Source organism: Stegastes partitus, unplaced genomic scaffold (assembly GCF_000690725.1).
Source record: "Stegastes partitus isolate 25-593 unplaced genomic scaffold, Stegastes_partitus-1.0.2 Scaffold104, whole genome shotgun sequence".
NCBI classification, from domain to species: domain Eukaryota; kingdom Metazoa; phylum Chordata; class Actinopteri; family Pomacentridae; genus Stegastes; species Stegastes partitus.
In genome coordinates, this window is record NW_007577835.1 from 240,437 (window position 1) to 267,505 (window position 27,069).

Genomic DNA, 27,069 nt, shown 5'->3' on the forward strand with positions numbered 1-27,069 from the left:
ACAAACAACAGCTCGGTCTCTGGCTCACTTTGACATCTCTCTGCAGATTTCTAGACAAGGTAAATCTATCCTTTGCCGACTGAATATGCTCGGGCTGGGTATTCTAAATAGCAGACACTCGTTGCAAGTTTCCAACAGTCCGCTTAGATAAAAGACACAAACAAAGGACTGAAGCGAAGCTAACGTTAGCCGTGAAGCTAGCCAGCACTGCATACTAGTTCTTAGTTGTGCAGCTGGGCGTTGTGCTTTCCATTGATTATTCCTCGACTTTCTGCGCTCACTTGGATGTTTTATTTATTTTATCTCCTTTCACCTTGTCAGTATTGAAGACCGCCTTACACGAATTCACGCAACACACGAAACCCCCGTTAAACAAACGGCAGCTAAGCTAATATTTCTCGGCACATAGCGGAATAATAATGACGACCTTGTTGTCCATCATCGTCTTTATTGATTTCAACAACATTTAACACACACAAGTGTGTTTGTGCAATTACACACAAATACCCAGAAGTGCAATACACATAAACACCATCTTATTTATAGGTTTGTATTGTGTTATGGTGACATTTCAGTCAGGGTACAGTCGTCTTTAAATTTATTCATAACCCTTTCATTAAAGACAAGGTAAAATCCACAATAGTCACTCAAATAACAGGAAACTAAAAAAAGTAATAATAAATATTTTTTTTCTAAATTATAATTTAGTGATATAAGACAATGCTTTTGAATTGTGGTTGAAAAGAATAATTAAGAAAAAAAAAAAAAGTGTCCCGGACAAATTAGAGCACTTGGCTGATGAGCCGTGGTGCAGAAGTCTGATTGGGTGTTACAGAAAACACTTGATGGCAGTGATTGGCTCAAAGGGTTGTTCAACTAAATATTAGTTTACGGGTCCCATCATGCTTGTTTGATAGTTTTTCGTTTGTTTGTTTTTTAATATTTCTGTTGAACCACAATTCAAAAGCAATGTCATGATTTTCATTCAATTTTTATTTATTATTACTTTCGTCAATTTCAACTTATTTCAGCGACAGATGTTTTTTTTCCTTCTTTAATGGAACGGTATGAATATATTTGAGGACAACTGTACATCTTAGAGTGATGTACACATGTTGACAGACTATTTGACATATTTGGACACTGCAGGAGGCCACTTGTGTCGGTGCTTCCACCATATGAGCTGAGTCTGTTTTCTCTTGATAGACTTTGGAGATACCACAGATGCTGTAAAAGAAAAGAAATTTTTAACCCTTATGGCATATATACTTTTTTCAAAGGGCAGAGTTGAAGATAACTTAGGCTGAACAAATGTCCTGTTTTTTACATCCTGTCCTGGTTGTTTTTTTTATAAAGTGATATATAAAAATATCCCAGTCCTGGAAGAGGCATACTTTAAATGTATTGAAGTTATAAGGCATCTTTGAGTGCACTTGGAGCATCATTTGAGTATCTCATTGGCCGAGTGTCCTGGATTTTGGAAACCAAAATCCATCAACCCGTACTCAGCCGACCGACCTTTTTCCAGAATAGAGCTCTGACTCTTTTGGTCAATACCAATCTTATATCTGAAAAGCTGTGTTGCCTCCTTCTAATGTTATATCAAGCTGGGTACAAACCAAGCATGAAAAGCTTTAGGTGAAGTGGTATGAGCAGTACATTCTGACTGCAAACTCACCGCTTTCCAGAATTATTTTTTATTTCAGTGCTGCCAAAAATGGTACTGTGGTGTACTGTTTTTCTCTAGATATGATGACAGATGATGATGATTTTAGAAATCCTGAGGTCATATTAATCAAATCAATCGATCAATCAAAGTTTATTTATATAGCCCTTTACAGCAGCCCAAAGGGTGACCAAAGTGCTTCACAGTAAAAGAAGAGAATAACTTCAAACAGAAACAGCAGCAAAATAGGCACTGCAATGAATAAAAGTAAACAGCAAAAAAAACGCTAATATATATTCTTCTAAAAGTGCATAAGTACAAGTTTTCTCAAAGCAACTCTGATCACTGCCCCCAAATTTTACAAAGAAGAAGCAAAGAAGAGTTGTCATGCTGTTCATTATATTAGTTCATCATTTTGCTGTAGTCAGTTTTCTACACTTCCCGCAATAAAATTGAACAAAGCTGTTAATTATTTGATTTATTTAATGGCCCAAAAGTGGCCAAGTTTTAAAATATTAAGTCTATTTTTTTAAATCAGCTCATAAAATGTATGTGTTTCTATATGTTTCTATGTCATCTACCTGCTAAAGCCCCCCAGTATCATACCTTTTGTTTGTATTCTTTTTAACCACAGGGTCACGGTGAGCAGAATGGCCACACACTGGTTGGGTAGTGTTGTGTCTATTAACTGCGGGGTGGCGTTGGGAGTGTATCAGGGAGAGGTGTCATCTGTAGATCACGCCAGCCAAACCATTTCACTGAGACAGCCCTATCACAACGGGGTGAAGTGTCCTGTTCCTGAGGTCACATTCAGGTAAAAGAAATGAGAAAAGATGCTACCTGTATCTTCTCATGTGGTCAAATAAAATAGATGCACTTTCACTGGGTGTTCACAAATCTCTGCAGACAATGTTTACAGCCCCGTAAATAGTCAAATGTTTTTATTTTCCTCCTTTTCAGCTATATGTAGTCATATATAAAAGTAATTCATGATTTGTGTTGCTAGGATTTCACCAATTTTCTGCGTGATGCTCAGGATTCATCGTTACAAAGCTCTAGACAATATGAAGTTGATGTAACATATTCAATTACTCATTAACTTGACAGTCCAGTGCTTTTGAATTGGAAAACAAAATCGTAGAAACCGTATAAGAAGAAATAACAATTCCAACATGTTAACACAGAACAGTTTGAGCTCCACATAAGGTCAGTATATCTGTCTTCTAGTGCCATGGATATCAAGGAATTGAAGTTCCTAGACATTCAAAACACAGTGAGCAAGCCCTTCTCTGGGCAGGAGGCTTCAACAGAACCCAGCTCCACGTCAGCAGGACGCCAGAGCAACAGAACCTCTCACTCTCATGCAACAAGCAGCAGCGTTCAGTCCAGCACTGCTCCGATCACTATCCTACGCAGAGGTAGGTGCATAGAGACCCAAAGTTGAATCACCCCACAGTTTATTTTCAATGGTAGGGAACATAGTAAGCAATGTTTTTTTTAGAGTTATATAATGCTGCATAATGAGTAACACTGTAGAATGCTACGTAATCATTTGTCATCAATTGGCCGTAGTTTAGTCGCAAGTTGTTTTGTCAAGCTGAAGAGAGTACAATGTTCAAAATGTACTTTCTTTAGCTGGCGTTAGAATGATTCAGCTGGTTAAGATTGTTTATGCAATTAACCTCAGTGTCCATTGTTATTATGATTGCATAATGATAATGATGATCGGTTCACATGGAACCATGCTCTCCAGACGTGAGGTTAGTTTATTAGCAGCACTGGCAGCAGATAACAGAATGATCTTTTATCACTGTGACCTTAACAAAGTATCAGCAGCTCAAACTGGAACAATTGAACATTGTGGTTGTGCAGCGTGACACAATAAGACATAAAGGTTATTTAACAATTGTTGTGAAATATTAAGACAGGTTCCCAAACATTTCTTAAGATGGGGAAGCCCAGTTTATTTAAGGCTTTTGCTTATTCACAGTGATGCTGCATTTCTTCGGTCTCAAACCACAGAAAAAGACTATTGTTGCATATTGTGAGTCATGACACAGCAGGAATTTACCACAACACTGGCCGTACAGTGCTCTTCTTTTGATGAGCAGAACATAAATATTGTTCAGTGACGGAAATGTGGCACAAAACCTTGTCATGTGTCACTCAGTCACTCTTATTACTTTTAGAAAGTCGAGGCTGAAGATGGGCTAACCATGCAGACACAATCAACGTCACTGTTTTAGATTCCACAATAATAGTTCTCCAGCCTACGATAAAAAGGAAGTCAGTTTTCAAAACAGATCAAATCGTTTGAGGTTAAAAAAAAAGTTTCAGATGTCAGATGATTAATTCCATTTCATACCCTACATGTGTGTCAAATCACAGCACTCCGATGCCACTCAAAGGCTTTTCTGTGACATCTCTTTCCACAGAAATGTACTTTGTTCAGCTTTGCTTCCAATGGATCCGTCACTGTACAGAATAACCTGTGTAGAGTTTTACACTGGAAGTAGGGTTTGTGAGATCACAGCTACTTTCAAATCCTGTCCTGATCTAAAAAGGCATCAGTGTGATGTGGAAATGTGTAGTCTGCTTTGACCTCGGCTGTTTGGTGACGTCATGATGAACTGCAGTGTAGCACAGCAGCCCTTTTCTGACCCGTCTAGCTCACATGGGACTTCCAGCCTTAGGCCTATTCATTTTTACTAAAGAAGTTAATCTTTAAAATGCGACACAAATATATAATTTCATTCTTCTAAGAGACCATATTGTGCTTTTTGGTTTTTCCTTTTTGAGCATGTAAACGCTCGGTAAACTTACAAAGTCAAGTCCACGCCAAAGGGAGTTAGTCTCTCACAGAAAACACTGCTCCATACCTAAATAGCTCATACCTAGGTAATGAAATACCTCATTTGAAGTCCAGATTTTTTTTTTACTAAAACCCACCGAGCAGGTAGATCGGTACATCCACAAACTAGCTTCCTTTCAGTCTGATAGTATTTTCTTACTAAAGCTGCTTCTGCTAGAGCTAAGTCTTTCCTACCATATTCAGAGATCTGGGGTTATGGTACATAGCAAACTTTACCTCGCTTTTGTCCAGCCAGCTGACTAATCAGAAAAGATTGAGCTTAAAGAGAGAGGAGCTGAAATAGAGAATGTCAGACAGAGTGAGAAGAGAGCATGAGAAAAATAATGTGCTTTTTGTACAGCATGTTTTTAAAAACATGTAAACACATTGTAGTAGACCCCAAAAATACAACTATTAATTTGTAAATGTGCAAAATATAGACTCGTTTAATTGGGCAGTATTTTCCCAAGCAAGCTGCAAGCTGTAGTTTTTTTTTTTTTTTAGACATGCCTAAATTCAGCATTTTTACGAAACTAGTGTTATTTTCTGCCACAGATTCCGTGTCCTACAATCAGGATGATGAATCACTCCAAAATAAAAGTCCCAGTACCCATGTCCAAACAAAGCTGGAATATGCCACTACTAAGCTGTGGTGGAAAAAAAAAAATCAAAAGGATGGAATTAACTTTAATGCAGTTAAGATAATATGAGGTTTTGTTTAGTGTTGTTTATGTGACCAACTCGTCCAATAGTCTAAAGAAATGAATGACAAAGTAACAGGAATGCAATCAAGCGGAGTGGACCTCGCCAAAACATTGTGCCATTGTGAAGCCTTTATTATTGTTTATACTGCAGCTTAGTAGAGGGGTTGATTCAACTCTGTACGGATATCTGTGTGGCTCATTAGCTGGGTGTTTTTTTTTTGTGCTGTTTTGATATTTTATAGTTTGTTTTTTAAACCTGTACAATATCGACCATGTTGATATTTTAAGTGATAAAAAAGCTAATTATATAATCTTCAGTTTTACTCTACTGCCTTTATGTTGATTGAAGTGAACCTTTAAAATTCAAAATGTGGTGTAATAAAAACCTAAATCAAATATAGTAAACTGTCAGCACCGCTCTGCTGCTCTGATACTGAAATCTGCATTCTCTGTCCCAAGTTGTACTCGTAGCTATAAAAATCAGAATGTGTTGCTCAACCTTCCTGATCAGATAAAAGTTTAAAAACAGCATTTCCTCTAGTCAAGACTCAGTCGCAGGAAGTCTGCACGGACAGCTCTGTGGCCTCTGCAGCAATCAGTTAAAGTCAGTTCACTTTCACACTCAGGATCACCGAACAATGGAGGAGCTGGAGGTCAAAACTTTGGCTGATGGTCACTTTGTGATATTGTTCAGCGTGGTTGTAAAAATGACCTCCTGTGCACAGAAAATTAAACCTGCACGCTCTGTTTTTTTTTTTTTCACATTTAATTTAATTTGATTTCATTTCATTTATTGAGTAAGTCAGTAAGACTCATAGCAACTTGTCAGCCCAGCCTCTGTACCTTCCTGTGTGTCACTAGTTCTGAGGAAACATGAGCTTGGAACCAAACAGTGTCTCGTTGTAACTCCCCCCCCTAAGATTCCCATAGCGTGCTAAACGCTTGTACCAAAGTTCCTCTTTACAATATGTGTGTGACTAAAATCAATAAACATTCCCCCTCCCTCTCGGTGTCTGCTCCTAAAGAGAAGGTTATGTAAAGCCTGGTATTCGTGCCTTGGTGTCCTCTCTCTCTCCCCATCTCCTTTCTCTCGCTCGCTCTTGGCCAGCACAGGAAACCGACGCCCCCTCCCCGACAGGAAGCCATGTTGTCCCAGTGTGCTCGGAAGGCCAAAGCGATATCAATTGTGGAGGCAATGTTTACCTTTTGAGTTTTTATTTTAATCTCTAGCTCTCAGGCTGGTGGCCAGGGAGCTAATGCCCAAATTGCATGGGGCCAAAGTGCTGAGTGGCTTGGGCAGGGCTGGTCCTTTCACACGCAATGCCATGCTCACAAGAAGCCCCCGGCCACAAAGAGGGGAAAGCAGGGTGGGCTGTTGCTTATACAAGATCACGGATTCCAGAAATGGTTTGTGAATATCTGCCATTGATCTTTCTGGGAGAGTAGAATGGGAATCTAGAAACCGAGCGCTGTTGAGAAGGACGTGTAGGCTTCCAGAAGCACAGTCAAATTCCATTACACTCAAACAGATCCTATTAAACTGGCATTTTGGAAGAGCAGCTCCAGACTTTGCCCTTATGAAAAGTGTTCCCGTTACCAGCAAGCTGCTTCTGTATGTGGAGTGAAATCATATCCAGCTTAGTGTTTTCCCATAAACCCTTCCTTCAGAATTTTTCAGCCTTTACTGTATATACTTTGGAAAGATTTTGCTTCCCATCCAGGATTTGTTTGGCTTAACATTCACACAACTCCACACATTCATGCAGAGAGCATCCCAGTTTGATTACAGGCTTCCACTGTTAACCACATAGTGTGTTTAAGTGTGATTTAAAAGCTTTGTCACAGCACGCCAGCTGGAGTTACTGAGGTGATGCAGAACTTTGCAAATTCATGTCCTCAATTGAGGTTTCCCAGCAGGTTGACTCATTCAAACCAGCAACACGTCAGTGTTTTATATATGGTAATGAACTCAAATTGTCAGCCTTACTTGTGTTTATTTGTATTCTTACTGTACTCCCACCACCAGCTCTGCTCCCGCTTCCATTTGAACCAGTGAACCACTGAAGGCTGCTGACACACTATGGTTTCCATGACTTCATGTCACTTCAGGCTTGTTTTTGATATTTACCCCCCTGGGGGCTATAGTGACAGGGTACACTGCATGTACAGTTATTAGACAAACCAGATGTCTTGGGTTTAAATTTATTTCTGAACAAATACAATGACGGCACTCAATGCAAAATACAACTGACCCTGAAACCTGAATGTTTGACAAGGGAAATGTTGAGATTTGTCTTCCTCAACAGTACAGACACTGTTTCCCATAAAGTTGAATTAAAATGTTTTTTCACCGCTTCTCATGAAGTGATTGCGAAAATGCGATTTATTGTATGATATCATAATATACATACAATAAACACCACAGTAAGAAAAATAAACCTCAGTTAACTTTTGCAAACTGTGCATTCAGGCTTAAACAATATTGGGGGTATTGAACAATAGGACTAAGGTTTTTTATTTTTTTTAATTTTTCAACGTGGTCAGTTTAAAGTAAACACATACTCGAGGGGATTTCATGCATTAGAATGTCCAATATTACTCTTTCAAATGTCACTCAGTCACTAATATCGAGTATGGCCACCCCTGACACGGATCAGTGTGTTAAGACATGGTGGCAGTCTGTCCACCAGCTCTTTGTTGGTGTCAATGGGCAGGACGTCCCACTCTTCAGTCAGATCCCAAAGTCAGAATTTGTATCACCTGGTAACTGGGACTCAGTATGTAATCACTGAACCTGAGCAAAAGTGATCACTGATGTGTATCAATAGAAATAAAAAGAGGAATGTGTCTGAAATTATTCCAACTTTATGGGCAACAGTGTAGATCAGTGTGCACAATTATTAAGCAGCCACATTTCAAAAAGATTTTCTCCTAAGTCACTTGTTTAATCTCAGTTTTTTAAGGAAACAAATAAGTACTACAAAGTGGAAATGATTTTCAGAAATAGCCACGCTTCTGGCACGAATTGTTAGATTGTTGATTTCTACACGTTCAGCTTTCATTGAAGCAGCAACTACAGCCTCTCAACAGCTGTACAAAGAGGTGGATTGTGTTCCCTTACTGTAAATCTAACATTTGAGAAGAGCCTGCCAGTTCATAATAGACTGTAGGTCAGATGAGGAAAGGGTCCAAGTCATTATTCAGTCATCATTGAGGACTTAGCTGGCAGCCAACCAGTGGCGCACTTGAATGCGTGAGCTGGAGCATTGGCCTGCAGAAAGATTCTAGACTTCTTGAATGCCACTGACGTGTTTGTAGACAGCTGCTTAAAGAAAGAATCTCCCAAAAAACTGGCAGTAGATTTGTACCAATGCTCCTCCTCCACCCTGCTGGTGCCAGACTCTATGTGGCCTTGTGTTTATTGGTGATCCAGCTACAGGCTCATCCATCTGTTCTGTAAAGAGTCACTCTCATTTCGTCTGTACTTAAAACCTGTGAAAAATCTGACTTGTGGTCCATCTTGGCACGATGTCGACGCTTCAACTTGTGACTTTTAATCGGTCGCCCGTCCTGCTGGACACGGTGCAGTTGTGGACCAGGGTTGCACAGCAGGATAATGACTTCCTGTTAGCTCCACATTCACTTTGTCTCAAGTCGTTTGCAGTTGATTTACATCTTCTTGCATGCATTTATTGTAACTCTGTTGAGTTTTTGCAGCTGAACATTTGATTGTGTGGTGGTTACACTTCAATTGTTCAACTAATTCAAGTTGAGTGTTGCATCTGACTGAAAGACACTTTTTTTCTCTCTGTCTTTTTTTTTTTTTTTTTTTTACTTTTCACTGTCAGTTAAATGTATATATGAGCCCAATTTAGCTAAAGGTAATGAAGCTGCCTCTAATTATGCACACGTTAAAAGAAGTTGTGTATCACTTTAGGCCGCACCGTCCCTTACACAAATACTGTACATATTAGCTGAGATCTGGAAAATGTGCATAAAAATAAAGTTAAGATCAGAATACTCACCTGCCTAAGAATTGTGCATTTAGCATATAAAACCTGGGCTGTTACAGTCTACATCATGTTTATTGCCACATTTTTTTCACAGTAGTTGATTTTTCCTTGTAAGCTCCCTTGTTCTTGCTTGTAAGTGATTATTCGTGATCATTAGAATTTTTATTTTAAATGAGATGATGGAAAATTGCATTTTCAGGTGTGGAACTGCTGTGACAAAAAGTTCAATGGCAAAGCACAGAGATGACTTAAAAACACAAACATTGTGCCTAATTATATCGCTTGTTAAAGTTTTGCTCTGTGATTTTTATTATTATGTGTGCAGCGGTCCAATTTTACCATAACCCATATTTCAGTTTGAAATATTCCTGGCCTCTGTCATTGTACTAATTTGTGGTGGTAAGTTTGTCTAAACTGAAATCAGTGAAGTTCACTGTCTGTGTAGTTGTTATTCATTAGCCTGTTTGACTTGGAGCTCTGCCCAGGTTATTCAGATTTTTGATTCATAGCATGACAAAACACTTCCTTGTAAATAAAGCCATTGTTGGCTTGTGGTAATAAGGCCGGCAGCCTGTATCCCTGTTCACACAGGTGAGCCACTAACCCACCACCTTCTCCAAACCTGCTGGATGCATTGTTTGCTACTTAGAATTGATTACAATTAGCACAGAACTTATTCACACTCATGAGTTAACTTGTCTGTGTCGGGGAGTGACTTGTCTGTCTTTAAGGGTGAACAAGACACATGAATATTATGATTTTTGAGTGCACTGGTAGAATCGTGACTGCATGTTGACACACCCCCAGCTGAAATCAGTCCCACTTGGTGGTTGTAAGACTATATTTTTATGCTGAGCCAGGCCTCAATTTAGCTCACAGTTTGTTTGCAGCTTTGTAGCAACGCCAGTGTACTATGACTGAGCCTCCCAGTGTCTTGCGTGAGAGAGGCCAAAGTACCTTAGTTGTCACACTGACAGTAGCGTGCGACTGTGCCTCTCTGTCTCCTGGTTAGCGTGAGAGCTCTGGATGGTTAGGGTTGAAGGCCAGGTTTTTCCAGTTTTTCTTTTTTTTGTTCTTGGTTCATTTTGTTTTTTTGTTTGTGCTTACATGTATGCACACTTTATTGAGCACCGCTCAGTCGGCCATTGTATGTTTTGTGTGTCAGTGGTGTTTTGTTCTCGGTAGTGGGGTTTTCGTAACTAACCGTGAGAGATTGAGAAGAGTTTTCAGTCCGAGCTACATGTGGTTAAAGGAGTTACAACCATCAAGTCAGAATTTAAAACTGCTGAGCGCAGGAACTTTTTGTGTGTGGATTATACCAAGTACCACACAGTGACTTACTGTTTAGTATGACAGCTCAGAGCTTCTTTCAGAGGTGATTAGGATGTGAGCCGTGCTGACAGGTAGAAAATATATTAAGAACGAATGTATATTTAAAATCAAAACAGGGCTGTGGCCGCTCAGAGCAGCGCCTCTTGCTCCCCGTCTTGAACTAAAGTTTAGTCTGGGCAACCCATAATACATATTATGTGTTATTAATTTTATTGTTTATCTCAAATTGTATTTTGGGAAATTTTCTTGTGCATAAAAATTGGAGTAAAATTACATTTTGCTAGGAACCTTTTTCACTGCCCTTAACATCCCAGTGAAGTGAAGCTGCCTTTCCTGTCGTATTATCTTTGTTATTATTTATTTATATTTTTAAAATGTCAAACATACATGATTGAATATCTTTCCACTTTTTTACCACTTTTTCTATAAGGTGACATTTTGTTGCACAAATTTCAATAAAATAGGATCTGCTATTTTTGAGAAGTCTTTGCCAACCCCTCCTGCAGCAACATATTGTGTTTGAGATGCTATTGGTAATTTTTATTTATTTGTTTCTATTTTTTAACATTTAACCAAAACCTGCCCCAAATTAGTCATCAGGTACAAAAAAAACGTGGCCATGGGCAGCATTGGACCCTCCAACAAGACAATGATCTGAAAAAGAAATGGTTAGCAGAAACAATAGGAACATAATGGAGTCAGTCAGAGTCCAGATCTGAATTCCAACAAGAATCTGTGGAGACAGCTGAAGACCAGAGTGTTGGCAAGGAAGCCTTCCAACCTCAAAGACCTGGAGATCATCGCAAAAGAGGAGTGGAACAAAATCCCGGTGCAGACAAACAGAAAGCTTGTTACAAATTATAAGAACTGTTAAGTGGTTGTGGTGGCAAATAAAGGCTTTGCAACTGGTTACTGTGGAAGAAAATGATTTTTTTAAATGATTTTGCATGTCATTTTTTTTTGCAAAAGACTCAAAAAACCCCCCCCCACAACCCAGAAATAGTTCAAATCCATCGTTAACATCACCAATACAATGTCTTACTTTGTTTTGACACTTTCTTTTTGCCATTTCTAGCCAGAAGAAACTTATTGTTCAACTAGAAAATTATTACAGTAATATGATGTGCATAAGGATGTGAAGTGTGTGTGTAGTGTGATGACCATTCAAATGTCAGAGTTTTCTCAAGTAAGAGGCTAATATGATGGATATGCAAGCTGAGAGAATCTAATATTTAGATTGTATCTCTGCCAGCATTGTTCCACACAAAGTCCTCTTTTATGCATGCAAGTCATGAAACTTAAGCAGAAAATTAGGTTAGTTTTTGTGTTTGTCTTGTGCACAACAAGCAGTCTGAAAATTACTATCAAACCCAACCCCTTGTGTTTTTACCTATATTTTAAAGTCTCTCTGTTCCACAGCACCTGCAGGTTCATCCAACAGCAGAGGGGCAACGCAGGCCATGCCGAGGAAACCTACTGTGAGGAACGGAGCTGCTGGAGGGCCGGTGAGGTCAAAGGATGACGAGTGCTTTGGTGACGGGACGGACAAGGACCTCGACACTGATTTTGACTTCGAGGGAAACCTGGCTCTGTTCGACAAGGCTGCCATCTTCTCCCAGATCGACGGTATCAGCAGCCGCAACAACAAGGCGCAGCTTCACAGCACACAGGCCGAGCAGAAGCCTCTGTCCTATCGCCATGACGAGAATATTCTGGAGGGGAAGCCAGTCATATACAGACAGATAACAACACCAGAGCATGGGGGCAAAGAATACTGTACTGGTAAGAAGATGCACACATACGTTTACTAACATGTAGGAGGTAGAATGTCATGTACGAGGTGTGTCAGAAAAGTTCCAGGACTGGTGTCACAAAAGACATATTTCACACCCAAACTGCAAACTACCAGTTTTCCCCTTCAGACGATCAACCAGCACGTCTACAAAGACATCCTGCAGCGTTTGCTTCGTTCAGTGTACGAGAAGAGGTGAGAGTTGTGGCAGGACAAGTCGTGGCTGTTTCACCATGACAACGCGCCTGCTCACAATGCCCTGAGCATCTGACAGTTCCTGGCTGAGAAGAACATCTCCATGCTGGAGCAACCTTCCTACTCACTCCATGGGATTTTTTCCTCTTCTCCAAGCTCAAGGGGGTCATCAAGGGGACGCATTTTTAAGACGTGGACGACGTCAAGATGGCTGTGACGACGGAGCTGCGGAGGATTCCTGAAGAATCCTTCCAGGAGTGCATGGCGGCGTGGCAGAGAAGGCTGGGAAAGTGTGTTAGACTCCAGGGTGATTACTTGGAAAGGTGAAACTTGTAGTTTGTAGCTTGGATTTGAAATATATCTTTTGTGACACCAGTTCTGAAACTTTTCTGACACTCCTCATATGTTCATTACCGTTTATGTTTGTGTACATGTAGTGTTGTCAGTGAATATGATAGAAAACCAACAAATATTGAAATTCTTAATTTGAGAATACAATTGTTGAATCATGTCCTTGACTGTCCAGCTGATTTTGACATGAAGAATTAGGGTGTAGTGTGCTGGAAAGAAATCAAGAAACAGTCTAAAAAAAATCTTCTATTTTAATGTTAGGCTTTTCCTATTGTCACTAACTTTATGAAAACCATTCAACTTATTTCTACCTTAAACACACATAAGCATGTCTGACATGTCTCTTCATAATCACAAACAACACAACTGTAGTTTGTGTTGAGCAAATCACACATACACTGTGCAGCTGTTGTGAACACTCTCACTGGAGAACCCAGTCAGCAGATGAAAATTATTACCATCTTAGACACTGTTGCTCCTGTTTCAGTCATGTTTGTATAAAATTACCTTATACAACTTAAAATAAAATACATTTAGATATTTTTTGACCATTTTTAATTGATAGAAATTGTCAGCGGGACACAGTAGGAGGTTTATGGTTGATTGCCAGTGACAGGTTCAGAAAGTACTGAGAGACAGACTCGCAACCCACTGTTAGTTTGGTCATTGGTTGAAATTATACTAAAAATCCAAATTTATTGAAACAGTTCAGCTAATTTTCAATCTTCTTGGATAAATTAAAAAAAAACAAAAAAAACATTTTATTAGTGGCATTGCAGCAGATTCTTTATTCGTCAAAGCACATAGATTAAGTTCAAATTGTGTGCGGATAAGACGTTTTATATTTGAGATAAGAGGAAAATAAAAGAACCATAAAGATGTTGTTTGGTGTTCCGACAATCCCAGCACCCCTCTCACCCGCCTACTACATTCTCCTGCTTTAGAGGAGGATTTTACTCAGTCACCCTGGTTTAATTCCACATGAGATAGTTAGCATGAGATGAAATGAAGTCCGTCTTTGGGACGTTTTATCAGTGATCATGTCAGCTTTGTGAACACAGTTTGTCTTGGACAGAGTAGTGCTCAGTGGAAGAACACTGTGTTTCAACTTTGGCCAGGAGTACCATCTGGTTATGTAATAACGCTGTTTTGACAAGCGCAGTTGGGAAGCTCAGTCACAGCTCTTTCCAAAAGGTGAAATATGCTAAACTTTTCTTTTTTTTATACCTGATACTGAGCACTAAATAGGCTCTCAGTACTGCGAGGAATGTGCTGCAGTGTCTCTTTCTATTGAACACCACGAGAAAAACAACATGTGCTATAAAGAGGGGCTCACAGTAGACGTGACGCTCATTTCTCCCATTGGTCGGAGAGAGTTCACCCTGAATTGCTGATTGGCAGCGTATACCCCTGGTTACTGTTTATCATGACCTTCAACACCACCTCTGGTATAAGCCCACAGAAATGATGACCTTGTCGTTTCTCAAACTGGCTCACTAGAGGGGTGTTACATAACTGGTTAATACTGACACAAGATAAGTAAATGGCATTCAAGCACAAGCCTCTGAGTCCAAGGTGTGAGCCTTTAGTATCGGGCCACTCTGTCGGAAGTGAAACAGTGGAGGGTGGGTAGTAATGGAGAAAGGACTGAGTGGTGTGATGTGTCAGTATGGTATCAGTGTGTAGGTGTTGCACCACAGCTAGCAGGATGAAACCCCAGCTTCTTGTGGTAAAAAGATTAATTTCAGATGTCAGTGAATTGCTTTGTAGGAAAATGAAGTTGAAGATAAAAACGTGTCGATATATTCACTGCAGTGACATTTAGAGTAGTTGTAATGGAATTTTATGTCCTCCCCAAAACACACACGTTAGTTTTGACATTACAAAAGGAGAGCAGCCAAGCTAGGTCCAGTTTAACAGTAAGAAATATGGATCCTAACAGTAGTTTTGACACCGACGAGGTGGAAATGTATATTCATACACATATAATGTAACACAGATTTACAGTATTGAGCCTGCTGGGTGTCACAGACACAATGACCCGGCAAGGATTAGGAGAAACAGTGTCCAGGGTAAGCTGGGGTCATGGCTTGTTTGTCTAACAGAAACTGACAGTGTGTTTTACTGTGCCACATGAGAGAGAGAAGTAGGAGAGAGATAAATAATTTGGAAGCTTCTGAACATAAACAAGGACTTGCAGCACACTATTTGTGTTAAGTTAAATCTTTGTCAGATCTGTAGCCATTGTTCCTGGCGACGCTGCTCCTCATGATGGAACTGAATGAACTGCACCAGCTATCAGTCGCACACATCCTGTCCAGAGCTCCATCATGTCTCCACAAACACAATCTGCTGCCTGAAATGACCGCTGCCCACAACAATGTTCTTTGTTACAGTTGCAGCAGTGAAGTTCCCACTCTTTACCTGCACAAAACTGCCTAGGGCAAAAAAACAGCTGTTAGGAAGAGTGTGGACTTAAAGTCCTGACAGGCTGGAGTTTGTGCAACGTGCATAAACACAAGAAATCAATGTAATGAAAAATTGCAAAATGCAAAATTAATCGCAAAGAAGACAAACTTTCTAAGTCACAGCTGCTCAGTCTCACACCGACTACTGCACAGTGCACTGAGGCAGAGATGACTCCCTTATGTTTCCCTTACATATGTTTGTATGTCCCATTAAATCATTCATTAACTTTTCAAACAATAATTTCCAAGAAATATTAAGTGTAAATTTTGAAAACAATTCAACCTGCAAGTTGCTCTTTAAATAGTTCACAGGGCTAATGTAGAGTAAGATCTTGAGGAAAGTATATATTGGACAAATTTGCTCCAGTGATGCTCAGTAAAAGCTTTTTTCATGATTGGTCAAGGTTTGCTTCTGAATTATCTCCTTCGTAAAATATGATTCTGTCATTTTGTGTTGACAGCAGAATAAGGTGGGCTGGTGACAAAGTGGATTTAAAAACACGGTGTATTACGTATAGATAAACTCTGTTTTCACATGGTGTTGGTGTCCTTTAAATCTGAAGTGATTTTGCTCACCATTCATGATTCATGCAGTACTTCTGCACTGTTTGAAGATAAGCAGGAGTAGGATTACTGGGGCAAAGATTATGTTAGATACCACTTTTAGCTACTTATTCACTCGACTGTAGGGGCGACAATGTGGTTGTGTTGATGGTGTTTCTAGGATTTTTTTCCCCAGACTGTCTATCCGATTGTAGTGACATAGCAGAGTTCAGTAGAAGCAGCTGTCTGCCATTCAGCAGACAGCTGCCAAGCCGAGCCTCCTTTTCTTACCGTGCAGGCAGATCTGCTTCCCAGGGCTGTCATCATAATCCCCATCCTCTGTACTCTGTAATTAGCATGCCGCCGTACGGCCTTACATAAACAGCACCTCTGAAGCAGGAACAACCGCAGAGCTCTTGACCTGGAATCTTTGCCAGTAAACAGATAAATCAACAATAGGAGAATACAGAAAGCAAAACAAAGTGCCCAGCTGTAGGTTAGGTTGACATAACATGCTGGCATGGGGATTTTACAGGCCTGTTTCTATAGTCCATTGTTTATTGTAAAAGTTGCAGTCTGTGTAAGTTTAGCTCTGCTATTATCTTGCTGCAGTGAAACCTCAGTGCAAACAAGCCAGACCGCAAGGCATAGTGCAACCAAGTCAAATGTCAGCCGGTTTACCTGCTATTCTTTTATTCATTTATTTATGCCATGTCGCTTTAGAGAAAGCAAATACAAATACGGCATCATTACTGTGCGGTTTGACCCATCTAATGCAATGATCCTTAGATAGATGTCAACCACCATGAACTGCATTCTGTCAGGTAAAGAAAAGACCAGCACATAGGGGCATAGAGACGCAGAGATCATCGTGCACGTTAGGTATGCATGCATTTTAGGCTTTAAACTGTTATTAATCTTTGGAAATAATTTTGAATTCATTTTAATTTCACTAGATGGAGCCTCATTCACCGCAAAGTTCTTTAACTCCAGGTGCACAAAATTAAAAACTCAGTGCAAGAAAAAAAAATCTTGCTCACTGTCACTTTCTGATTTTGCAGAGATTCAATATTCAGACTTTCAACAGATACAATTTGTATAAATTTTTGATCTATGGGTGAAGAAAGCTGCAAAAAGGAGCTGTTAGCACCAAACATATCACCAGAATGATAAAACGTAGTCTAACAAATCACTGCATGAAGCTTTTTGTTCTGTGCCCCAATGAACTGTCACCCCAACTTGCTACCTCTGCAACTCTTGTGTGAATGAAACAGCCTCGTCTGACCCTCCCTGTCCCAGTGCAAGCCTTAGTCACTCATGGCCCATATCCAGCCAGCGTGTATTGCTTTCAGTCCCGTCGGTTTCCTTGTCATGCTTGAAGGATTGCTTCCAGCTCAGTTTATTTTAGTGCTGCTGCTGCTGCAAACTCATGGCTACCCGGTTGAGCTAGTTGACTACTGAGTTTGTTTTCGCACCACATCGAGAGTGGGTGTGTACATAAATTACTGCATGTGTGTGAGAGTGTCAGGGAGGAGGAGATGGCGTGTGTGCAGGAGAGGGAAGGGGGGGTAGTTTTGGTAGCGGCAACTTCAGCAAGAGAGTTATTAAGAGGCGCACCTGGTGGGATGGTTGAAAAGTAATTAGTGCATACTAGTGCAACTCCCACTTCCTCTGAGCTTGGCACTCAGCGCAGCACTTTGCATGACAAGAAGCAGTTGACTTTCCTGTGCTTATCGCTCACATGAGGATTGGCGTGTTCCACATTTCTGTTGCCCACTGAAAAATATTAGCAGTTATTGTGCGGTATCAATAAAAGAATGGTGGGAGGGGAGCGGGACTAACCTAAAGATAAGCAAGAATTTCAGTCAGGCACGGCATGAGTCTCTGTGTTTATGTGTAATTATCTTGTGTATGAGGGTGTGTGTGTGAGTGTGTGTGTGTGTGTGTTGCGTGGGAGAATGTGTGTGCCACTCTGACCGTGTTGCATGCCTGGGTGAGAAGTTGTGGGCGTATGTGTCTTTGTAAAACAGCTTGTTGTGAGTGTGTTGTAGGATGAGGTGTGTGCTGGCATGTGTGTGTGTGTGTGTGTGTGTGTGTGTGTGTCAGTGTGAATTTGTGCACACCAGTAAGGCCACCAAGTTCTCAGCTACCAGGCCAGAGATCTGTTGGAGGCCATTAAGGACTTAACTGCCTCCCAGCAGCTTTATTTATCAAAGGGATCCTGAGCCGTGCAGTTCCCCCAGCTTGACTTTCATTACCCTTCTAATGTGCCACAGGCAATAGACAGCTGAGGATTAGCTCGGGCGCTTTAAAGGTTTCCACACACTTCAGTTTTTACAGCGATAAAAGGCTGAATTGTAGTTATGTAATACAGTTATTCAAAAATACATAGAGGAGAACAATTCTGACAAGGTTGGGTGACACGATATGATAGACACATAAAGACATGGAGATTTAAGAGATTTACAAAGGAAAAGGTGTACTAGATAATCAAATGTACCTTCGGAAATCAACGTTTTAAAGATATCGATCACTGGAGTGACTAGAAATCTGGCCTGCTAATAATATTCACTATACAAAAGCTAAACAGTGGCACAGTTCTCATTACCTTTTTTTAAATATATATATATATTTTTTCCTTTATTTAACCAGGAAGTCCCATTGAGATTAGAAATCTCTTTTACAAGGGAGACCTGGACAAGGTAGCAGCCATACAAAGTCAAAAAACTAATATAAAACAGATACATGATACACAAATGAAGAGTAAAACAATAAAACAGATTGACAGCTATTCAAGGACAGTGGCCTCTCAGGAAAAACAGTAACATTCCTCTTTTACTGTATTCTTTGTGATGCTCTTAAACTCATTAATGGATGTGAATGTTTCTAGTTTAAGAGTTTTTTGAAGGTTATTCCATGACCATGGTGCATAATAGGAGAACGCTGTTTTACCAAAATCTGTTAAAATGTGGGGGACTTTTAAAAACAACCACCTTTTTCTGGAAAATGAGAACAATGCAACCCAATGTTGGGTCTATGTAACACAGGTTTTTTGTTTATTTTGGTTTTCTTTTCTGGGAGTTTGAACATCTGGACAGACGTACTTCCTAATATTAGCCTATTCAAATACATTGTATTGGCATTCACATGTTGACTGGTAAGTAAGAACAAACTGCACCACAGAAATATCAAACATACACATTGGGACGGTCAAACAGTGACGTCCTCACAGAGAGCACTTGTGTTTCGAAAATATGTTTGAATGGACAAAACGTTCAGAGCAAATTCAAGTGATCATTAATAAAAAATCTTTGTGTTCTCTAAATATCAATATTGGCCAATGCATTGCTCTCTATTTTTACTCTAGATCTCTTAAACCTGCCAGAGGAGAATCATTTTTGTATATGAATTGAAAAGTTGTTCCATCACCGTCCTGTACACAGACACTTGTTCATGCAGCAACTGCCTCATACAACGTGACCCACTGGCCAGTGAGAGCTCAAGCATCCTCCTTCAGGACAACTTAGCAGTTGAGGGAGTACTGATCATTTCTGATTTACTTTTATACCTTTGTGTTTCGTCCAGCTGAGACTGCTTCTGTGCCACTGATTTAGTGTTGCTAACAAATCTTATTTCTGCAGGAAAAGTACAAGAAAAGGCAGTTTACTCATTGGTCAACCAAGCAAACCTCTGAAAAATGACATGCTTGCTAAAATCATAGCATTGCTTTCTTGTTTAAAAAATAAGTCTGCCCCCAAATTTCTCATTATATACCAAAAAGTGCTTCATCAAAGAATTGAAAAAAGTTAATTTTAAAATTAGTCACTCAGTTCTATATGGAGAATATGCTGAGAATTAAACATGTATATCTGATGAATGATGTTGTAGGTAGGTAGCCTTTACCAGATGAGCCAACAGTATATTTTGAGAATCTGAATAGAATCAGTTCTTTAGCCCAGTCACCAGCATGCCTCTCCTGTATTTAGTCTCCTCCAATCTCTCACCACAAGCTGTTGGGATACAGGTGCAGGTGTTCATAGGTGTATGATGTTTGTCCCCGTTTTTGTCACGCTAACCTGCTGTATGTTTTGACTGAGGCGGCAGCGAGTGTGGGGGGTCCAGCCCAGTGCAGCCCCGTCCCACGGCTCAGGGTTGTGGATTGGTCAAAAACCATGTGATGGTGCGTGTGAACTCAGGGCCCGTGGGGAATAGGCGTCTCACTCTGACTGCCTCATGTTTGTCATGTTTTGTAAAGGCTGCCAATCTTCCCTTTGTTGCCACAGACAGCAGTGACAAACAGGAGAGGAAATGGAGAATCTTCCCTGATGGGAACAAGATCAGGTCAGCAGGAGGAGGAAGGGCTTTCCCCCAAGGAATGGCTTTGCTCACAGTAGGGTCTGTGTTGCTTACACAGATCTACCACCCCCTGATAGCCCGGAACAGGGTTTATCTGTGGACCAATATTTGTTATCACCTGAGAGGTCTGGTTTCTGGGTTTGACTTCTGCTCCAGCTGCTGTTTTTCAAGGTGCACTGATGAAGATACATTTAAAAATGATGTAAAACTTATAAGATGTATTACAATTCAGGTGTAGTATGTGTGAGCTTGAGTCTGAGGCATTTGCCCGTTCCAGTGAATGCAGACATACATGTGTGTGAATCAGCAATTTTGGGTGACAAATTTTGGAATTTAAGATTTCTGCATATATGAAATATACCCGCTGCTGTTTATTTTATCACAATGTCAACCTGCTGTTAAAATGTCAGCATGTTAGATGGAACTTTTTAAATGGAAAAGTCACCTGTGGAATATATTTACCAATTAGCAGTTGCCAGACTTTTACATAGAGCTCGACATTATCCAGCTTTTTATCTTATCTTTTTACTTCCTGGCTGTTATATCAATGAATCATGGAATACTGATCACTTTTTTGTCTCATGTCTTTTTTCAATGTGTATTTTGTTAAGGACGGCCAAACGCTATCATTTGTTTTTTCTGCAAAACAAACCTACCCACGGATATTAATAAAGTAACCTTGACCTTGATTACTTTAATAGCTAATCAGTGTTTAATGACAACATTTATTGTTGGTTGAGAAATTTTCCTTTAATATTATCTTATCAAGGTAATTTCACCTGGACAGATGTTTCCCAGAACAAGCTAATGATTTGATGTTCCTCTATGTCTGAAAGTATAAAGTGGCATTAACATGCTGTCTGTGTCACGTCATGTTTTCCCTCTGCAGACTCAGGCCTGGTGGTTCCCAGTGTGCCCTACATGCTTCATAAGCGTCTACTAGCAGCTGCAGAGCGCTGGGGCCTGTCTCTTGAGCGCAGGCTGGAGGCGATAGGTATTTGTTCCAGTCAGATGGCTCTCACACTGCTGGGTGGACCGAATAGGTAAGAAATACCAATCTGGGTTTCAGTGTAGTGAGGAAGCCTGAAAGAGTTAGCACCACATGGCTGCTGCAAGAATGTAGTTAGTCAATTGTATAAGAAGAAGAATGTTCAACAGTGTGCCACACAGCCCTGTCTAATTAGTTATAGTCATTAGAGCTGGTCTGTCCAACCTACTGTTTTCCTGTAATGTTTTCTGGTTGCCATGGCAATCATCTTTACTGCTGCTAGATGGTTACTACCAGCTAGACGGTGTTAACCTTGACCTCCCTCGCGGTGTATCTCCTTAGGAAAGTGCTACATTGAGCAGTCGCACCGCAGGTCAAGAGCGTGCTAATAGACTGAAGCAACCCTGTTTTGTATGGTTTCGCTGCACCTTTATGGGCGGTGAAGTCTTATTTAAGATCAAAGAACCAAAGTGCAGTAGCTCATATAACAAACAGGTTTATTGTCTCAGATCGTTTTTTTCAATTTAGCACAGCAATACTTGCATGTCTCAGATTTACGCTGGAGCTGCTGGGAGCTCAGATCAAGTTTAGTTTTGTATTGTTTTGACAGGATCACAGATGTTAAGTGGTATCCTGCTGTTTTACTGACAGCCAACAGGCTCTCAGTTCATTTTTTAGTCATTCAGTTCATATTAAAACATGCAGAGACACACAAGATTTAATTTAGCTTCCAAATAATTGGCCGCTTGTGTAAACAGTAATTAATTTCTAATCAGATTTTTAATAAAATGTGATTATGAATAGGAAGGTTTCCACAGTTCATGTGCTTTAGCGAAGTGCCGTCATCCCCTGGTGGGTTGCAGCTTTTATACCAAAGTTAAAACTAGCTACAAGATTCTATGAAGTTAAATTGAAGCAGTTACATATTTACTTTCTACAATTAGCTATGGTAAATAGCAGCACAGGTGGATGCCTAGCTGAAATTGTCTGAATCTCTCTGGGGCTCTGATCAATCTTTAATATATGGACAGTTTTTCATAGATAAAACAATTGCCATTTTATGTTCCTCTACTGTATCTAATTGTTTTTATTTGTATTTTTTAATTAGGCGCCAGTCTGTTGCAAGTATGTTTGTGTTTTGTTTTGTTTGTTTTGGCTTTTACACTCACAAAAAAACATGTTTTTCTATCGTACAATCATCTAAAACCTTTATACAGTTGCAAAGAGAATGACATGAGTAGACAGTATATGTAGATTCAGGACAGCACATGGAAGCAGTGTGCACTGACTGACTGGAGGTCTCGCTGCTAAACACTTGGTTTAGAGTGTTAGATTTAGTCCAGCATAACCTGCGTCTGAAATGGTGGTTTTAATGCTGTTTATTTGATGACACAAGTATTGCATCAGTGGTGAGTAATGGTTGTCGTCTCTCCACTGTCCCCAGGCTCACCCCAAAAAACGTCCATCAGAGGCCCTCCGTGGTCCTTCTGTGTGGGCCCCATATTCAGGGAGCCCAAGGCATCAGCTGTGGCAGACACTTGGCCAACCATGAGGTGGAGGTCATCTTGTTCCTGCCCAACTTTGTGAAGATGCAGGAGTCAGTTACTAGCGAAGTCAACCTCTACAGCAGGACAAGCGGCAAGCAGGTGGCCAGCGTCAAAGGTAGAGCTCACCAGCACAGAGTATCGAGACGATTCAGTCCTTGTCTGCACAACTTTCAGTTATTCAAGCGGAGAGGAATATGTGGGTGAGATTGACAACCTGTGCAAATGTTAGTTCATCCGAACCTGTTAGAGCAGACAAGCATTGACAAATGTTGCCCTCTAGTGGAGTCGCATGCTTTAACACACTCCTGAATCATTTTGTACTTGAAAGCTCAAACTGAACACTGTAGTTTTATCTCTCGGGTAATGTCTTGTTTTCTTAAATTAACATGAGAGAAATCGGTCTTAATTTATGATTATTTATGCTCTCAGGCTTGGATTGAAATCTGGAAACACAGAGACAGCTTACATGACCAACTAGTTTGATGCACTAAGGTTTTTTAGGAGGAGCTGCCAATTTCAGCCCTTGTTTTGATGAACATATTTGACACTTGTTTTGACATTTATAGATCCCTGAAGAGTCTCCATGTTCGGTTTGGAGTGGGATCACATTCACCACAAATGTATCATTAAATGAAGTAACCTTTAAAACACTTTCTTTGATTGTGCTTGTGTCCCAGACTTGCCTGCGAGCCCAGTCGATCTGGTCATCAACTGCCTGGACTGCCACGAGAACCTGCTGCTGAGGGAGCAGTCCTGGTACCAATCAGCTGCTGACTGGGCCAACAGGAACCGAGCTCCAGTCCTGAGTATCGATCCTGCGGTCAGTGAGCAGCATCAAACTGTCGAGGCAAAGTGGACCCTCTCTTTAGGACTTCCACTACCTTTGGCAGACAACGACACTAGAGTGTACCTCTGTGACATTGGCATCCCTAAGCTGGTTTACCAAGAAGTTGGCATCAACTACCACTCGCCCTTTGGATGTAAATTTGTCATCCCTCTGCACCCGGCATAACAGAGTTTGTATATTTGTACACTACAAGGGAGTGGTCTTATTTTCCACAGTTAGTGCAAAACATTGTGAATGTGGAAGAGCAACTAAATGACCAAAAATCTTTGTTACATTGTGTATATGAGTTTTTGACTAATTTAGGAGCCTGGTATGAGAGACTGAACTGCAGGTTTGTCGCCTCAGCAGTCGCCACATGTTGCGTGCGGCACCTCTTGTTTTTGAAAGGGAAAGGTTTCCTGTTCTTTGGTATGTTTTGATAAGGGCACTGTGATGATTTGAATATGTTTACAAAATGCTGACCACTGTGAGTCTATCTTCGACCTCTGACCCCGTGGTCAGTCACAGCAGCAGAAACACAGTTCCTGTTTCCTCCTTTAGATTGCCTGTGGAGCCTGGTTCTGACCTGTGACCTGGAGCACAGTTCAGCCTAAAGCTGTCTGCCAATCCAGAACTGCCATTCAGCTTCCACACTTGACATCTGTGTCCATTGTCTTTCAATTTATTGCATTATTTTTTTTTTTGTACTCAAATAGGTGCTTTTTTGTCAAACAATGGTTGCAGCATGTTTTCCTGAAAAGGTGATATTATATAGAATCTATATTTGTATTTATTTTTTGACTACATCTCAGGAATAATGTATGAAAAATGGAAAAAAAAAAGCATTTACACTACTCTGATGACACTACTTTACACTGGTGCACTGGTGTCTTGAGTTCATAACCACTGACACTGAAAATAAAAAAAATGGTAGCAGACATTCCTGGAGGATTTATTTTTTCTGTATTTCTGAAGTCCTGCAGATTAAACAGAAATTTTTAGCACACATTCCAGGGACCTTAAAACATCCTGAGCCAGGTTTATCTCCAGGGATTATGACTAGTTGGCTGTATTAAAAAAACTAATGATTAAACACTTTCCATTTTCACTCATCAGATTCAGGCGCCCTAAGAAACTCTCTCTCTCATTTTTTGGTTGGCATAGTGACCTTGTATTAAAGCTTTCAGCAAAATGTCAACTTTACTGGAACAAAGAAAACAGCTGTATCGTTAGATTGGAAGTCATGCGCCTCTGAAACTGTACAAGAAGTGCTTTTGAGAGCTCTTAATTCACTGTTTAATAAACTTCTTTTCGGGCCACTCAGACTGCAGTACAGTGAGTACAAACAAGAGAGGGACAGATAGGCTTTCTAGTATCTCACATTTAACCAGATTAACTTAATACATATTGTATTTAATGAATCCCTTTATTTTGTACCTTATGGCAGGTCTCTAAATACTTTTCTTTTTGCTCTCCTTTTGCTTATTTGCGAGAAAATGGTTACGTTTGTTATGGAATCACAGTGGTTATTTTGCCACAAAACGTAAGGAATCAGTACATTTGTGGTGAACGGAGGAGTTATAACTCACAGCTTTGAAATCTGAGAATAGTACCTCCTGACCTCCTGAGACCAAACCAGATACTTCCCCAGAGCTTTTGTACAAAGCTGCTAGAGGAAGGCAGAATACATTAATCTGATGGTGTTTCTACAAAGTTCTAAATAACAGATCTGAATATTAATATAAAATAAATATTTAAAACTATCCTGGAAAATTGGGGTAAAGCAGTCTTTTCTGCACTGTTCTTTTTCTTCTCCATTGTAGCAAAGAGTAAATAACACATTTATAATATGGTCATGGTTGTGATCAAATTATGTTCATGATAAAAATACTGTGTACGTCTGATCATGGATAAGTCTGATCTTGAGATTTAGTGGTGTGAGGGGAATTGGAGAAAGGATGCCAATGAAATGAAAATAAATTTATAAGAGTAAGTGGTACTTTGCGGTCACATCAGTGGCTTTGTTATGAATAACCATAAAGGCTGACCATACATTTTATTAAGTGTAGCTTTAGATACACACAAGAACCACCAGGCAAAGTATTGTTAAAATGTTTCAAACTGCTAAATATACAGCCTGGATCTTGTGATCATGCGGTTGCCAGGGTGACAGTGGGCACATACTGCAAGTTTTATACACTATTAATTTGACAGGTTTGTTTTGTGGTAACTAGTTTGGTTATTATAATTTAAAATCTGTAATGACTTTATAAACTATAATGTTGTTTTACATTGAACTACCAATAAAAGCGATAGAATGAACTCCACAGTGATGAACTACGAATGTCACCTGCCACTGAGTGAGTTACTTTACTTGTGATACTGACCAACACTTTTTCATAAAACCTTTACATGACTTCTTATACTGGAGTGTGTTTCAGGCAGGGACAGTTTACTTAAAAAGACCCCTTCTGGTGAATATAAACGTTGTATTGCATAACAGGGAGTAGTTTTAGGGAGTATCATAAGTGAGCTGGTGTGCTTGAGCTGCAGTGATTAGCAGATCTGCATGTTCTAGAGGTAGTAATGGGATGGAGTTACAGCTAAGGCATGAAGGGCTCAGATTTAATGCTTAATAACTCCAATGAGGTTGTTATGCACATTATAATATGTTTGAATGTCTTCACAGCAGATATTTGGACCTGATCTTATTTCTTCCTCAAGAAAGACTCATTGTGTTTTCTAATAATGGTGCAAAGTAAACTATGAGTTGCTGCTTTTTTTCCTCTCAGTGCAGGTAATCGAACATGTTCTTGATTTAGATGCCTGATATTCACAGTTTTATATTCTCCGCTGCTTTCAGTGACATAATATTTGAGCACTGCGTTCATTTAGGTCAGTGACCCTAACACACCGGGCAACAATAGTTTTTGTAGTTGTTGTTTTGTAGTCTAATTTGACAGAGATCTTCATTGTAGCAATACATTGTAACCAAGAGTATAATAATGATAAAGAAAGTCTCTGTCCAGTCATTGATTTGACCCCTAAAATTCATCTCTGTCTATCAGAATTTATTGAGAAGTTGTTTTTTTTAATGAAAATAATCCCTTTCTGCCTTAAAATGGCTTAAATGTAACTCTAGACTGTTGCTTCTTTTAAAATGAAATCCTTTGATCTGTCACCGCAAAACTCTCACCACATACTGCAGCTCGAGCATGTCGGCTCATCTATGACTTACCATTAAGATAATAATGTTGTAATATTGGTGTAATTCAGCCGTACATGTTCGGACCAGAAACCAAATCTAAAGACAATATGTCGACAGCATTGCCAAGTTGGCAAATTATAAAACCCCAAAAATCTGAATCCATGTTTCTGACACTGTTATCAGAACACTGCAGTTTGAAGGTGGAACATTTCAGCTGTGGTGTTTACTG

At 40.0% G+C, this 27,069-nt stretch overlaps 1 protein-coding gene across 1 annotated transcript; it reads left to right on the forward strand.

The window, feature by feature from the left end:
• On the forward strand, window positions 1-25,981 carry LOC103354318 (enhancer of mRNA-decapping protein 3). Its single transcript, XM_008277643.1, has 7 exons — window positions 1-59; window positions 2,301-2,480; window positions 2,894-3,084; window positions 11,986-12,348; window positions 21,161-21,314; window positions 22,704-22,921; window positions 23,484-25,981. Exons 2-7 carry the CDS (start codon window positions 2,317-2,319, stop codon window positions 23,816-23,818), a joined length of 1,425 nt encoding a protein of 474 aa, XP_008275865.1. The 5' UTR covers window positions 1-59; window positions 2,301-2,316; the 3' UTR covers window positions 23,819-25,981.
• The last annotated feature ends 1,088 nt before the right edge of the window (window positions 25,982-27,069 follow it).

What these genes read in the sequence shown, in the direction of transcription:
- LOC103354318 (XM_008277643.1), top strand. Translation starts at nt 2,317, where the DNA reads ATGGCCACACACTGGTTGGGTAGTGTTGTGTCTATTAACTGCGGGGTG. An exon ending in GTTCCTGAGGTCACATTCAG is followed by an intron (nt 2,481 to 2,893) that starts GTAAAAGAAATG and finishes TCTGTCTTCTAG; the next exon opens with TGCCATGGATATCAAGGAAT. An exon ending in GATCACTATCCTACGCAGAG is followed by an intron (nt 3,085 to 11,985) that starts GTAGGTGCATAG and finishes TCTGTTCCACAG; the next exon opens with CACCTGCAGGTTCATCCAAC.